General features: G+C 36.8%; 2 protein-coding genes across 3 annotated transcripts in view; one reads left to right on the forward strand and one right to left on the reverse strand.

The window, feature by feature from the left end:
* The window catches only part of LOC145668255 (KAT8 regulatory NSL complex subunit 2-like), a 54,306-nt gene extending 52,133 nt beyond the window's left edge, over positions 1-2,173 (reverse strand). The window contains exon 1 of the mRNA XM_081735947.1: positions 2,025-2,173. Within this exon, the coding sequence (XP_081592073.1) occupies positions 2,025-2,029 (5 nt within the window). The 5' untranslated portion in view covers positions 2,030-2,173. The remainder of the gene's footprint in view (positions 1-2,024) is intronic.
* A 3-nt stretch (positions 2,174-2,176) lies between these two features.
* LOC145668254 (uncharacterized) overlaps positions 2,177-13,846 on the forward strand; it is an 83,076-nt gene continuing 71,406 nt past the window's right edge. For both annotated transcript variants that reach the window (XM_081735944.1, XM_081735943.1), the window contains exon 1: positions 2,177-2,525. In XM_081735944.1, coding sequence (XP_081592070.1) covers positions 2,380-2,525 — 146 coding nt within the window. In that variant the 5' untranslated portion in view covers positions 2,177-2,379. The remainder of the gene's footprint in view (positions 2,526-13,846) is intronic.

The raw sequence follows: 13,846 nt of genomic DNA on the forward strand, positions 1-13,846 counted from the left end.
ACCAAATATTTAAGCACTCATTGCATATTCCGATTTCTTCTTGCAGAGCATGCACTAAATGAAGAGCTAATGCATAAAACACGAACCAACATGTGCCCGAGTCAGGGCAGGAGCGCAGCAGGGTACACGAGCAGAGCGAGGGGGTGCGTCCGTAGGGAGTAGGCGCGTCAACGAGGGGAGGCATACGTCTAAACAAGGATAGTGGAAAAATACACAAAATATCCGCAATAATTTTCACCTTCAAAAACACTTACACAATCGTAATAACTATTACTTTCAAAATTGTTTCACTAGTTTTCCGTGAACAAATGGCCCGCTGCGATGAGAAATTAGACTGTTTTGAATTTTAGACGCTGCAGAAATTTTATAATATGACACTGTTTATCACACAATTCTTTGTAATAAAATCGTATGTTTGCATTGTATCCATCACAAATGTCAATTGCTAACACAAACAGAATATTTCCCTAGTTCATTTCCAACTTTTTAACATTCTTGCATTCTTCCGCCATTTGCTTCAATAAATAGTTATACGTAGAATACGCTTACTCCCATTCAAAATTTATTTCAATACGATATCTAATGACAGAAATGACATTCACACTACTTCTTTTACGAAAAGTGTTTGACATCGTATTTTACCTATAAATTTTGTCTTTGGTAGATCAGTCTGCTCGAGTGAACCCTTCACAAGTGTATGACTAAGTGATACAATAAGCAAGTGTGTATATATGAAATATTACATTAAGTGCTACTTTCCACAGGCGGAATATTTCTACACAGTGTACAGAACCTGCATTTTATAAGGGGAGTGTTACTAGTAAGAACCATGACAAGTGCTATTGAAACAAGTACCACAACCAAAACTCACTTTTCATTACCCTCCCTTAAGCGCATACTCACCATCGCTGACGAGCCTCCTCCCTTCGGATGCACCCTCGCGCAGGACCACCAATTTAACTTTGCACTGGCTGTTAGATACCGTTTGTGCTTTTTAGTGGTCACTTGACATGTTGGCTTCTGCTTTTTACACATTAGTTTTTATGCCATACATCCGAAATTATCGTAAAATATTTCTAAATTTTAACAAATCCTACTTCTGGTGGCCCCCTTGAATATTGTCTATTCTTATTTTCATACGTCTAGCGGAAACCTTTCAGGGAACAATAAGAGGGAAATTAATGAATTTTATTTTTTTAATAATTTTTTCTAGTGGTGCGCCAAAAGGAAAATACTACGGCTCAACTTCCATATTCAATAACAGCAAAAATATATAGAAGTCTACTAAAGTAAAGCTTGTACAATGGTACATTCGGCATAATAATAATAATAATTTATAAAGATTTGATTTTCAGTTTACTATAGGCTACATAAGACGTGGATCCACAGCTTAACGTTGGATCCGAATCACGAGCTCCCGCCGGAAATCGAATCCCGGCCTCCCACGCCAAAGATGCGGACGCTAACCGCTTAGACATGAGAGCTCATAATACATAATATGAATTTCCTAATATAAATTCACGTTATAACAAACGCAGCCCTAATATTCGCCTTAAACAGATGGAACTATGTACGCACTCATCATATGTCAACTTTTCTTTTTCAAGTTAATCTACTCTTTAAATTTTTAATTCTTCACACTGAACACTGTGGGAATCGAACCCGGGCTTGACAACGGGTAATAATTGTGCAACTACCACATAGTAAATGTATGCTTATACTTTCTCAAATTTTGTTATCGAAACATCGCAATGTCACTCATCGAAGTATAACAGTAGTGTCACGGTTACACTTCATGACTCATCCTCACAATGATGCTGAAAGGGCTTTGACTTCCTCAACGTAAAAAATAAAGAAAAAAATACAACGCCATTTTGTAAATTGTAAACTGTAACCCTGGGTGTCGGAGGACCTACAGTCAATTTTAAGAAATATTTCTTCACTAACTCAACTAACATTTATGTTTATCAAAACAAAACCATCTACATCATATCTGTAAATAAATATAAAAATACACTACTTACTTCATTTAATACATAAGCCTCAAAACGCACTACCTTCTAGAACACTCCCAACCAAACACGTTCCTGTCAGGATGACGAAGTAACAGAGTACGATGATGTCTACTTCTGCCACTGTGCGTATGCGAATTGAACGTGATGTTGAAATACTAATATTTAAAATACTGTATTTATTTAAAATTTATAAATCACATGAGAAATAAAATAATTATAGAATTTTAAAAATGCTCATATCTAATTAATACGATTATTAGTTTCAAAATTGATTTTGGAAATTGCAAATTTGTTAGCCAATGACCGTCGTGGTTTCGGTATTTCCTACTTGCAATGTGTCTGTGTGTCCTTCGTGCTGGAATAAATGGCGGCGGAAGAAAAATGGTACTTTACGAAGGAACAACTCGCAAATACTCCCAGCCGAAAATGTGGCATAGATGCAGACAAAGAACTATCGTATAGACAACAAGCAGCAAATTTTATTCAGGACATGGGACAAAGGCTTCAAGTGTATCCTTTGCGAAAATTATATGTAATATAATAGTGCGTGTATATGTGAAGTGACGGTATCTCTGTTCGGGCCGAAGGTTGTGGTAAGATTTTGTGCTAGTGGTGACTTTTCTTGGGAGAAACGAATGATCTGTTCATTGTGTGTATTTCCTTATGTTGTTTTTGACATGTGGTTTATGTATAAAGTCGTTCGAGCGTAAGCTATTGACGAAATAAGCCGTGTGTGTGTGTGTGAACTTGACGGTGTGATTGGAGCACGCCATATTGATCATGTGATAAAATTTTGTGTGTAGTATTTACTCGAGAGAGAGAATTATGAATAAATATTATGGTAGTTTCATAGTTGATTCATGCGTACGTATAATTAGAATACATGATGCACTTAGAGAACCCTTGCTCATTAATGTGTATATTAGGGTGTAGTATCTTCATAGTGTCACTGAACTGGGTTACGAATGCTTGACACAATTAAACAAAAGCGACCTTGAACTATTCTTAGTAGTTTCTTAGATCATGAAAAATGTATTCAGCATAAATCATTAAATTGTCTTTGCACTCATCTGTTTAAGAACACATAGGTATCATGACCTGTGACAAACTATTATACCGTTACCACGATGTTGACTGCGGCAATTTCAGCATTGTCAGGTGTAGGTTCCAACCATAAAGAAAACACAGGAAATTTAGTAAACGTTCATTCAAAATGCTTTTCAACTTCAATATATAGGTGAGTAAAGCAGTGTATGAAACAGCTATGCACTGTTCGATCTTATGTTTTCACCTAGGCAAGGGTACTATGAGTTGTTTCGTGTGAGGAGGGGTGCATTCAATGGTACAGATTCAATGTAGGAGGATGTAACCAATGTATATGTCGTGCGGACATAAACCTTAAAAACAAGTGCTTAGAACAGGAACCAACTTGTGCTAGGTTACCACTAAAATTCGTGAATTGTATTCACCCCTACTAAGAAAGAACCAAAGTCAGTCAAAGGCAAGCGAGAATAGTGGAAATACACTGTTCTTCATGTTACTAGGTTCAGACTTTGTTCCGTAGATGTGAACCAGAATTACGTGAAAATTTCACGACAGGAAGAGAGTAATGAAAGCGACGGTGTTAAGGTAAAACGTCGTAAGCCTTTTTTTTTTCTTATTTTATTTTTTTTTATTTTATTTTATTTTATTTTGATTTATTTATTTATTTTTTTTTTTTTCAGGAGAGCAAAAAACAACTTTTAACTTCCATTTACATCCTTGCAAGACAAGTATAATAAGTTATTTATTTGCCTTAATAATGCACACAAGCTTACAATATTGTTCTCACCTATGGCTTGACCTGAATAAGATAAACATCCACATTTTCAGCTTTTTGAGGGTTACGACTTTCTACCTTAACACCGTCGAAATGATTTCGGTTATTACGTCATTCTTTCGTTCATGGAGGAACGTTTCGATTCAGTATTTTGCAACATCCTTGCTTGCGCGCATACACACCATCGCTGACTTTTTACATGCGGTTCATACTTTATACTGGCAACCTAGCACCGCTTGGTCGATATTTTTTGTACTAAGTTTTATTTGTACGTTGCACTCTCCTAAAATCGATCTGTACCCAGAGTATAATGTAATTAGCTATGTAAGAGTACCAGAGGTTGAGCATTTTGAATCAATCTGTCAAAAACATCGTGGCTCATGTGCAAGTGTTGGACAGCTGTATTGTTGGGGATGATGAACTAACACACTGCATTGACATACGAATTCAGTTCATCATGGTTTCCTTGTAGACTATTACGTTCTTAAAAACATGCACTTTGATTACATTTGTTGACTTTATTAAGAATACCAGAGTTATGGTCCCCATGTATTTTGATTACTTACCCTCTTTGGAAATAGCATTCCTTATTTCTTCTGTAAATTGTACAAATCTGTACATTCCTAAACTACGATAGTACTGGTACTTTGCCATGACTACTTTTGGTAAACCAATCTGAACGTAACCCAAATTATATTTATTGAACATGTGTTCTATAAGCTAGCGGGGGTTAAGGAATTTATGCCGTTATACTTATCTTCGTTTGCTAAGAATTGTAAAGGAGCCTCGTTTATTTGCGGCAATTGTCGAATTCAAGCACATTTATTAAATGGAATTGTGTTTGTAAGTATGTTATATCTATGTGACGGGACATAACGAAAGCACTTTAAGTTTGTAAAACATTCATGCTATCTACAGAAATTAAGCCCTGATTATTTAGTCAAATTGGTTTTGTTTTATTTCAATTCAGGAGAGTTCGTTATACTTCCGAAGATTTATCATTTTATGCATTTTCTAGATTATATAGCCACCAGTAAAAATAAGGTGGTGTACATATTACATAAGAAAGTGTAGAGATGTGTACCCATTTTTGCTAGCGGCTGTGCATTCATACTTTTGCCTACACAAATAGTTAACCTACGTATCTTGGGCTGCGTGTGGTTTCGAGGCAGTTTTCCAATAGGAACAGTTTCTGTGTTTATCCATCATTATGATGTAATTAAGGATACGACGTGTAGACGTCCAGAATGATGGCTAAATGATATGACTAACCTTTCAGTATTTTTATATTAACGTTCTACTCTCATTCCCGATCGATCAATATACACCTCACTTATTTATTAGTTAAAAGTTAACTGTAGAAATCGCATACCTGAATAGTTGGCCAACTAACAATCCTAATTCTGTTGTTGTCTACGAGACTATTATAAAAACTTCGTATAAGTAATCGAAACAGAAGTCCCTTGGTGGTAATTTGGTTAATTATTTATCGTATATATCATAGTATGTGTTCTATACAGTTAGTTATGAACCAGCAAATATCATTTCGTTCTTCGTAAATCGAGCGATAGAACATAAGGACTATTTGAAAAAATGGAACTTCATATCGAGATGGCAAGACTATTACTGATATTTACTTGGTACAAAATTTGTCAATTAATTTAGAAGTGACAAGGGGGGCGGGGGGGGGGGGCACTTGAAGTGGTTCACCATACATAATACCAGGATGCCAGATGGTTTCAATATTTTCGGGTATTGTGCTTGTTGAAGGTCGTCCTGTTCTCCCGGCGTCTTCTAGGTGGTCTTTTCGCTCTTAAAGCGCGTGTGTGCCACTCAAAGCGACTCATTGCAGCATCGCCGTACATTTGGTGAATCATGTCAAGCCGTGGTCTGCCCGAATGGGCCAGGGGTTTTTTCGGGTTGGACCCACTGTAAATCCCACCTGGATTTTTGAGCTTTTTGTTAGTATATTATTGATACAACCAAGGTGATCATATTGAAAGTGATTTTTTTATCAGATTTTGTAGCAAATTTGTTGCTTTCACGTTAAGGTATACAACAGCGTTTAGCATAGATCTATACAAAGTTCTGAATGCACTGAATCAATTAAAGAAAAAAAATTACCTTAGCTTGAGATAATTATAGAACAAATTAATGTATGGATTATGCTTATAGCTTATTTGAAGTAAAATATGCAATTTTGTATTTTAGAAAATACTTTCCGTGAATAGTGTACTCGACGACGCCAACTTTATTCCTCATACGTGTGAAGGGTTTAAGGGCGGCAGTGACGGTCCTACCTGTAAATATATAAATACATTAGTAAAACTATTAGTGTTATTTTTATTAACTTTTGATGGTAACAAGTATTCTTCAGTAAAATTTGGTTTTCCAACAACAATAGTAGTTTGGTTATTTGTTGCTACTCTTCAAATAAGCCTTCTGTAGAATCAACACTAGCAATAGCGTAAAAGTTTTTGTCAAATTTAAGAAGCTTAATGCTAGGAGTTCCGAAGACAACTTAACGCTTACTATTTCAAGCGCTGAATTCAAAGTTTCGATGTAAAGGAAGCTGCATTTGGGGGGGGGGGGGGGGTGAAAGAAATGCTCGGGAAATTTCCGCAATTAAACGCAGAAAGCATTGGAAGTGAATATTTCAACAATAAAACTATTTATTCTACGCTAGAAGATATTTAATTTCATTTGACATTTTGGAACACTTGCTTTGTAAAATATAAATGATATCTTTGTTGATTGTTTTAAATTTTCTGGAAAGAAATGTCTTGCAGCAAGTGCACGGGAAATTGCTGTAATTGAACAAAGTATCGGAAGTGAACTTCCAATAATAAAGCCATTTATTTTACGCTGAAAAATATTTATGTCGTATAAGACATATTGAAACATTTATTTTGATAAACATGAATTATATCTTTGTTTTAAGTTTATTTATTTGGTATTCATATTAGGGATGGCCACATTTTCCGGAAAACAGAAAACTGAAAATTTACGGGAAAACACGGGCATAAAATTATCTTACGAAAAACAACCCACACATGTCACATATATGTGAATCTATAGACTTACAAATAAAAATGAATGGTATGATGCATGTTCGCGCATCACGCTTAAACTCTTCACCAATCATATTCTTCTTTGGTGCATAATTAGATCTTTATCTCAAAAGAGGTTTTATTACATTTTACTTTGAACACGCTAGTACCTGCTTTGTCAGTGTTGGCAACCTAAATATATTTTTGAATGGTTTCTGTACCATTGGAAGTATATACACCAACTTGGCATAAACATAATTCAACACTATAGGGAACATACTGTAGATGCACCCGTCTCCCAAACACCCAGGTTCGTCAGTATTGCCAAGCACTTTAAAATACATTTTTTCTGCATAATTATATAACCATTTGTTTAATTTCAATTTTCAGATTGGGTACGATTTTTAAAGATCCCTCGTTACCAAAATTTCAAATTTAACGACACGTTACTTTTAGGCTGCTTTTAATTAACTGGAAGTTATAACTTCGTAACTCTTATGAGTGCACTATTTTCTTATTTTCGTATATAAACTCAAAAAATACTATAAAAGTTTTCTTCATTGAGTATTCTGTTCATAATGAACTATAGTTTTACTAAAATAACATATCCGGAACTAGTTTAATTCTTGTTTTATTATTATTCAGTCTCAAGATCTGACAACACTAAACTTTTATTAATTTTACAGTGTCGCATTATTACTGAGCGTCTTGCTGTCGCAATTAATGCTTAGGACTAATGGTTGTATGAACCTGTGTATATGTGAACATGACAGATTTAGAATAAGTGTTTAGTGTATTATCCATATTAATATAATGAGTGAGTGGAATGACAATGAAAAACTTCCAAAATTCATGGCTCCCAATTAAAGAATTTAGCAAATGAAATTAAGAATTGAGGAACAACAGTGAAAAATCATACTGAAAAGTTATAAAGTGTATTTAAGAGCTCACAAAACTCATCTAAGCAAACATGTCTCCTTCGAAATCAGAAAGATTGATCATTTTATACTATCACCCTTTTGCCCAGTTCATTGCACATTGCAGTTCTACTATTCCTTTTGTAATACAGAGTTTCGTATAACGCCAACAGTCCGAAACCCTGATCGCCGACAACCAAGACATCTCAGGTATATCCAACTCTAGGTGCTTTCATTAAATCGATATAGAATTATCTATATATATATATTAGGCCTACCTATAGGTCTAATTATTAAAAGTGTATAGCTGCTAAACAATTCATTTTTATGTTTGGACTATAAATAGTTCAAATCCGCTACTTTTAAAGCATAACCTAGGGAGCAAGAATACTGGGGGGTAAGCATCCCTAGGAGTGGGGATGGGAGGGGTGACATTTTAAAATTGTCGGAAAGATTGTTATTAGTGTTGAATTCGTAATTTTCGGATCGCTGAGGTGAATAGTGACAGTTTTCATGAAGTTCTAATTTATACCTGGGGTGGAAATGGGAGGTGAGAGCTTCTAAAAGTAATCGAAAATGATCGATATTAATGTCGAATCCATAGTTTTCAGGGACGCTAAGATGAATTGTGGCACTCTCGGTACTGTTTCAGAAGAAAAAGTGTAAAGGTCCCTTTTGAGTTTAGTCAATTTGAACTCATACAAAAAACAAAAAAAAAAAAAAAGCTAGGCTATTCGTCATCCAAACTGTAGGGCAGAGTATAGATTTTTTTAAAATGTGTTTTAAAAACATGACATTTCAATATTTTTTTAGTAGCACAATGATATAGGCACGCGAGAGAGAAATTTCCAGTGTTTTTTTTTTTTCTTTCTTCGACATTTTCTTCAACTTTTATAAGGATTTTGTTACGATTTACTTACAATTTTAATTTGTTCTGTCTATATTTATTTATTATATTGCAAGTACACATAACTTTGTTAACCCATAAACTTCAAAAGCAGGCCTATATTTCGGGCTGCGGTGGCTCATTTGTAAAGCGCTCACCTTCGGTGCATGTGATTCCCGGTTCGATTCCTGCTCGTATCATGTGGGCATTGTAGGGTGCAAACAACGTGTGTGTGGGCTTTCTCGGGGTTTTCTCCCGTTACCTCCCATTTTCTTCATTCCACCAATCATTTCATCATTCGTCAGGCTGAGTCAATGAGTCAAAGTTTCCGGAAGGCATTCGGATCATTCGTATGAACCGGGAAATTCCCGATCATGCATTTTTCGGGGAATCCCTGATTATACTGTCCCTGAAGGCAGATCCCCTGGTAGGAGTTAAAAGAACTCGAGATTTCACACAGTTCAGTGATCGCTTGTTGAGATCTCGTAAGGTAATAGTCATATGTAAAAAATGGGGAAGTCGAACATTTGGAAGCATTTCAAACGTGAGAAGAATGCTTTAACTTCAAAATGTGTATAGGCTACTGTTTTTCTGTAATTAAGTCTGAAAACAGTACTGGTGGTCTATGGGAGCACATGAAAGCAAGACATCCAACTATAATAGAAGAAAATGCAGCAACGACCACACTGTCTCAAGATGAAAACGTTGATGATGTCACAGAAGTTGCTGAAGTGCGAAGACCTGCAGATTAGGGATGGCCACATTTTCCCGAAAGTGCCATCCCTAATTCATATTTGGCGAACTTTACTGAGGCTCCTGGGATTCTATCTACATTTGTTCGTTCGTCTGCGGGCACCACACATACTACAGAATACCACTTTCGGTCTTCTAAGTTTAAATTTTCAGGGTTCAAGCACGAGACACTCTAAATTTCCTGTATAGATTTTGACGGCATACCAACGTAAAATTTCAAAATGACGGCCACTTTAATATATATATATATATATATATATATATATATATATATATATATATATATAAGAGAATCCACACTACAAAGCACAATTTTCAAGTTTTTTAAGTTGAAATTTTCAGAATAGAGGCACGAGACACTAAATTAGCTGTATATATTTTGGCGCTGATCCAGCATAAAATTTCAAAATTCTAGCCATTTTTCAAAATAGCGGTTGTCCACGCTCCAAGTTGAAATTTTCGGACTTTCAAGCTGAATTTTTAAGGGTAGAAGCACGAGATATTACAAATTTGCTGTATAGAGTTTCACGGCGATCCAATGTAAAATTTCAAAATGGTGGCCGCTTTTTTTAAATAATAATAATAGTGAATAGAAGATTGTTGCAAGTTGTGACAATGATAATCTTGAAATATAAATCATATTTTAATATTTTTACCCCAAAGACATTGAAATATTTCGAAAAACCCAATTAAATCCGGAAAAACCGATATGGGCCTAGGTGGGTCGGGCTTTTTCAAAAATACCCAGGTTTTTTCAAACCTTGTGTCAAGCGTCACTGTGAGGGATTGGCCCAGTTTCACGCAAAATTTCACATTCGCTCGTTCCTCTGACTTGCTGCAAACGTGGTAACGCACGCGGTCAGAAAGCATCAGCTATATAACTTCCTATGTTTACAGGTCGATGTCTCTTGCACACTGACTTATGAAGGACGGTGTTCCCGGTGCCTATATAAAATTATGGGAGGATATAAACAGTTAAATGTGCGTTTACCTGCGAGAAGTGGTCTACACATCAGTACGGTACGGTAAGCCGGAGCCAGGTTTAAATCGCGGTCGTTTTGCATTTTTTCACTGTGTATCATGGAATTCTCACCTATAGAGAAACTGTTGTAATATAGTATTGATTTTTCGTTCGATAAGTATATCGTATATATTTCAGCTGTCAGAGGTGTTACGTAAAGTAGGGGGACACATTGGACAATGGGTAGACGGCTAACTTCTTGTGCGAGGGGTCTTTGGTTTCAGTTCTAGGCAATGTAAGTTTATGGTGGACAATCCATGTCCGTGGATTTTCTCTGGAATTCACCAGTTTTTTTATTTCTATGAATACCACCGACTTCTTTACCCTACGGGCATAACCGTGGGACATAAGAGTAGGAATTCATTTTACTTATTTTGTGTTCTCTAATATAGAAACTGGTTTGTTCAAGCGCCCCATAGCAGAACATGCCACGATCTGCGATGTGATTGCAGAAAATTTGCCGCACCTGTGCAGAAAAATTGCCGGAGGGGAATAAAAAAGTCCACAGAAAAGTATAAAAACATGCCTGTTATATGTAGATGTCTTAAATATACGAACGACTCGCATAAATTCCTAAAGCTGCTCTCATTACAAAATATGGTGTATTGTATCATAAATATTTTAAATCTGCTTCTTTTAGCAAAACTCTTTCAAAAAATGTGACTTCACAGGTTGTAACTCGAACTAGGGATACCGCTGAAAGCTACCATGCTTCATGTAACGCTGTAATAAAAACATGCTAGTATCGACTTACTTGTTTTTTTATTTTGGAATTCTTGCAGAAAATGTTCTTAGTTACAAAAGCTCATCGCAGAAAGACAAAGGAAGTTCTGCCATCGGGATTAGGCGCCGACTTTAAGTAATAAAATGTGTGGCTGTTCGGGGAGGGGACTGAGTAAAGTAGTGTTAACGCATCGGCACGGGAAAGCCAGAGACCTGTTCGATTACCGGTTCAGTTTTGCATTTTTTAATTCTGTATTATGTTGACGCAATTGAAATGTTCGCTTTGACGTCTGGTGAGAAACTTACCTCAGCAGTATAGCAGAGAGATAGGCTAAAGTCAGACGTCTAACGCCACAAGCTCTGTACGTGTCATCAAATAGGTTGAGATACCCAGACAGACAGAAAAGCAAGTGTGTGTGTTGAACGGGATTATGAAAGTGCACCATGGAAAACATAAAGTTTTGCATGGTTTCTCTTTATGAATTCAAACTGGGACATTTCGCACATCAAGAAGGAAGAAGAAATGCATTTGAGCCAGGAACGGCAAATGAACGCACTATTTGTCGTTGGTTTGTCACATTCTGTTCCAGTGACACATTTTACAGTAGGCCCCTGGGCACCGATCAACGTATTCGGATAAGCTTTTCATGAATAGCATGCAAGTGGATTTTTGGAAAAGTGTTCGTGCTATTGCCGACGAGTTAGGTGTGTACTACACCATTGTTCGGTAGCTTCGTACAGTTCATAATATGAGTAAGTTGGACTCATGGGTGTCATAGGAGTTGACAACGGCCAGGTAAGAGTCGACCTATGGAAGTGTGCACGGATTGTCACTTTTGATGAAAAATGGATCTGTTGCAACAATTATGAACGGTCAGGACAGTGATTGGCTCTTGATGAAAATCCAGAGCAGTTTCCAAAATCCCTAGATATTGGTGGTATGGTGATCTGTGGTAAATTTGATCCAGCATGTCTTTCCGTCAAAGCGAAACCATCACTGCGGATCGGGACATTGCTGAATTCCATGAAATGTACAGCAATTTGCCTGCAGGCATTCAGAAACTGGTATCCGTATGCAAAAACTGGTACAACAATGCACGCGTAAATGCGATTTAATGGACTTTGCAGACTTTGAGTTGCAGTATGAAACCCTTCCTCACCCGTCGTGTTCTTGTAATCTCTGTCCCACCGACTACCATCTTCCTGCATCTCGATCATTTCTACCTGATAATCGGACGGTGGAGCGTGAATTGAGGACTTCTTAGCATTGCAGACTCCAGACTTCTGTCGAGCTCCTTCGTGGCTGAGGGATTAGCGTACGCGTTTTTGGCGTGGGAGACCCAGGTTCGATTCCCAGTGGGAGATCTTGCGATTCGGATTTCACGTTAATCAGTAGGCCCACGTCTCCTATAGCCTCGCTGCTGAACGGAACAGCAAACTCAAAATTAACTCAACTCCAGACTTCTATCCCTGTGGAATCCATTCACTGGATGAACTATAACAAAAGTACGTGGTTACAAATGGTGACTATTTTGATTAACCATTTTTTTCTCCTTTGGATATGATGCACTTGGGTTTTGACATTTCATTCGCACCAACCGAATACATCAGTGTTAGTCATAACTTGCTGCAAAAAAAATGCGAGGAATTCGTAGTTGTTTCGGAAATTATTTTCTTTACGAAATACGGTTTTATATCTCGTTGTATCCCAATATCAGATAACGAAACCTTAATTTTGCTGTATAAATCGTTGTAGTCCGCAACAAAAAAACCTGCAACATGAGCATGTAAGTTTATTGTGAAACTACGCCTAACAGCGCAGGGAATCAACATAACGCTAAGTGGCACGAATTACGCCAGGAGAAACCTCGGCGTCCTCAACTGCACACTTATTTTGGAACAAAAGACTTTGTCTTTCACAATCTACTTACATGCTCATGTTTTTTCTGCAGACTGTACAGTAGTTCAATTGAGAGTAACTTGTAGCTCCAAGTTCACGAAGGAGAACTGGTTCCTTTCTAGTCTTCGCTTATGCTGATCTTCAAATTTTTGTTGTTCTTTGAGGGTGCTCAGCAGTTGCCCACTAAAAATTTTGTACGTTACTTATTGAGTATTTGAAAATACAGTGAAAGAAGGATCTCGTTTCCTCTTACTTCTTTCTGTTCCCCTTGCTCAACTGCCAGTTAAAAAAGCGCCATTGTCGTACTTTAGGTAATATCCAAAAGAGCGTAACGGGCTAACTGATAAGTGTTCCTGCAGAAGCTTTCCAGCGTGCTAAGACTGGCAATAACGTCTCCGTATTTTGAAGGGGATAACCTGATATGTAAAAATAAAATTTACCTTTAAAAGAAAATCAGTTTCATTACCTTTACCACATGCAAGCTTACTAACTGGGATTCGGTCAGTGATTAACATAAAGTCTTTCGAGAACTGTTTTTGCTCTTACCTTTCGATGAAAACAAATTTACAGGAGCGACGATGAATCCGTTCGTTACGGTTCACATACTGAATATATACAGATCACAGGCATGGTTCCCAGAGATCACATGTAGGCTGGAAATGTCGGGATTTCATAAAAAAAACTGGAAAAGCTTGGCAAAGTCAGAAAATTTTAAGGGCGGATATTTACGTCTCAGAATCCATTATTTTAAACTATAATTTT

Source organism: Thermobia domestica, chromosome 13 (assembly GCF_964235325.1).
Source record: "Thermobia domestica chromosome 13, izTheDome1.hap1.1, whole genome shotgun sequence".
NCBI lineage: Eukaryota > Metazoa > Arthropoda > Insecta > Zygentoma > Lepismatidae > Thermobia > Thermobia domestica.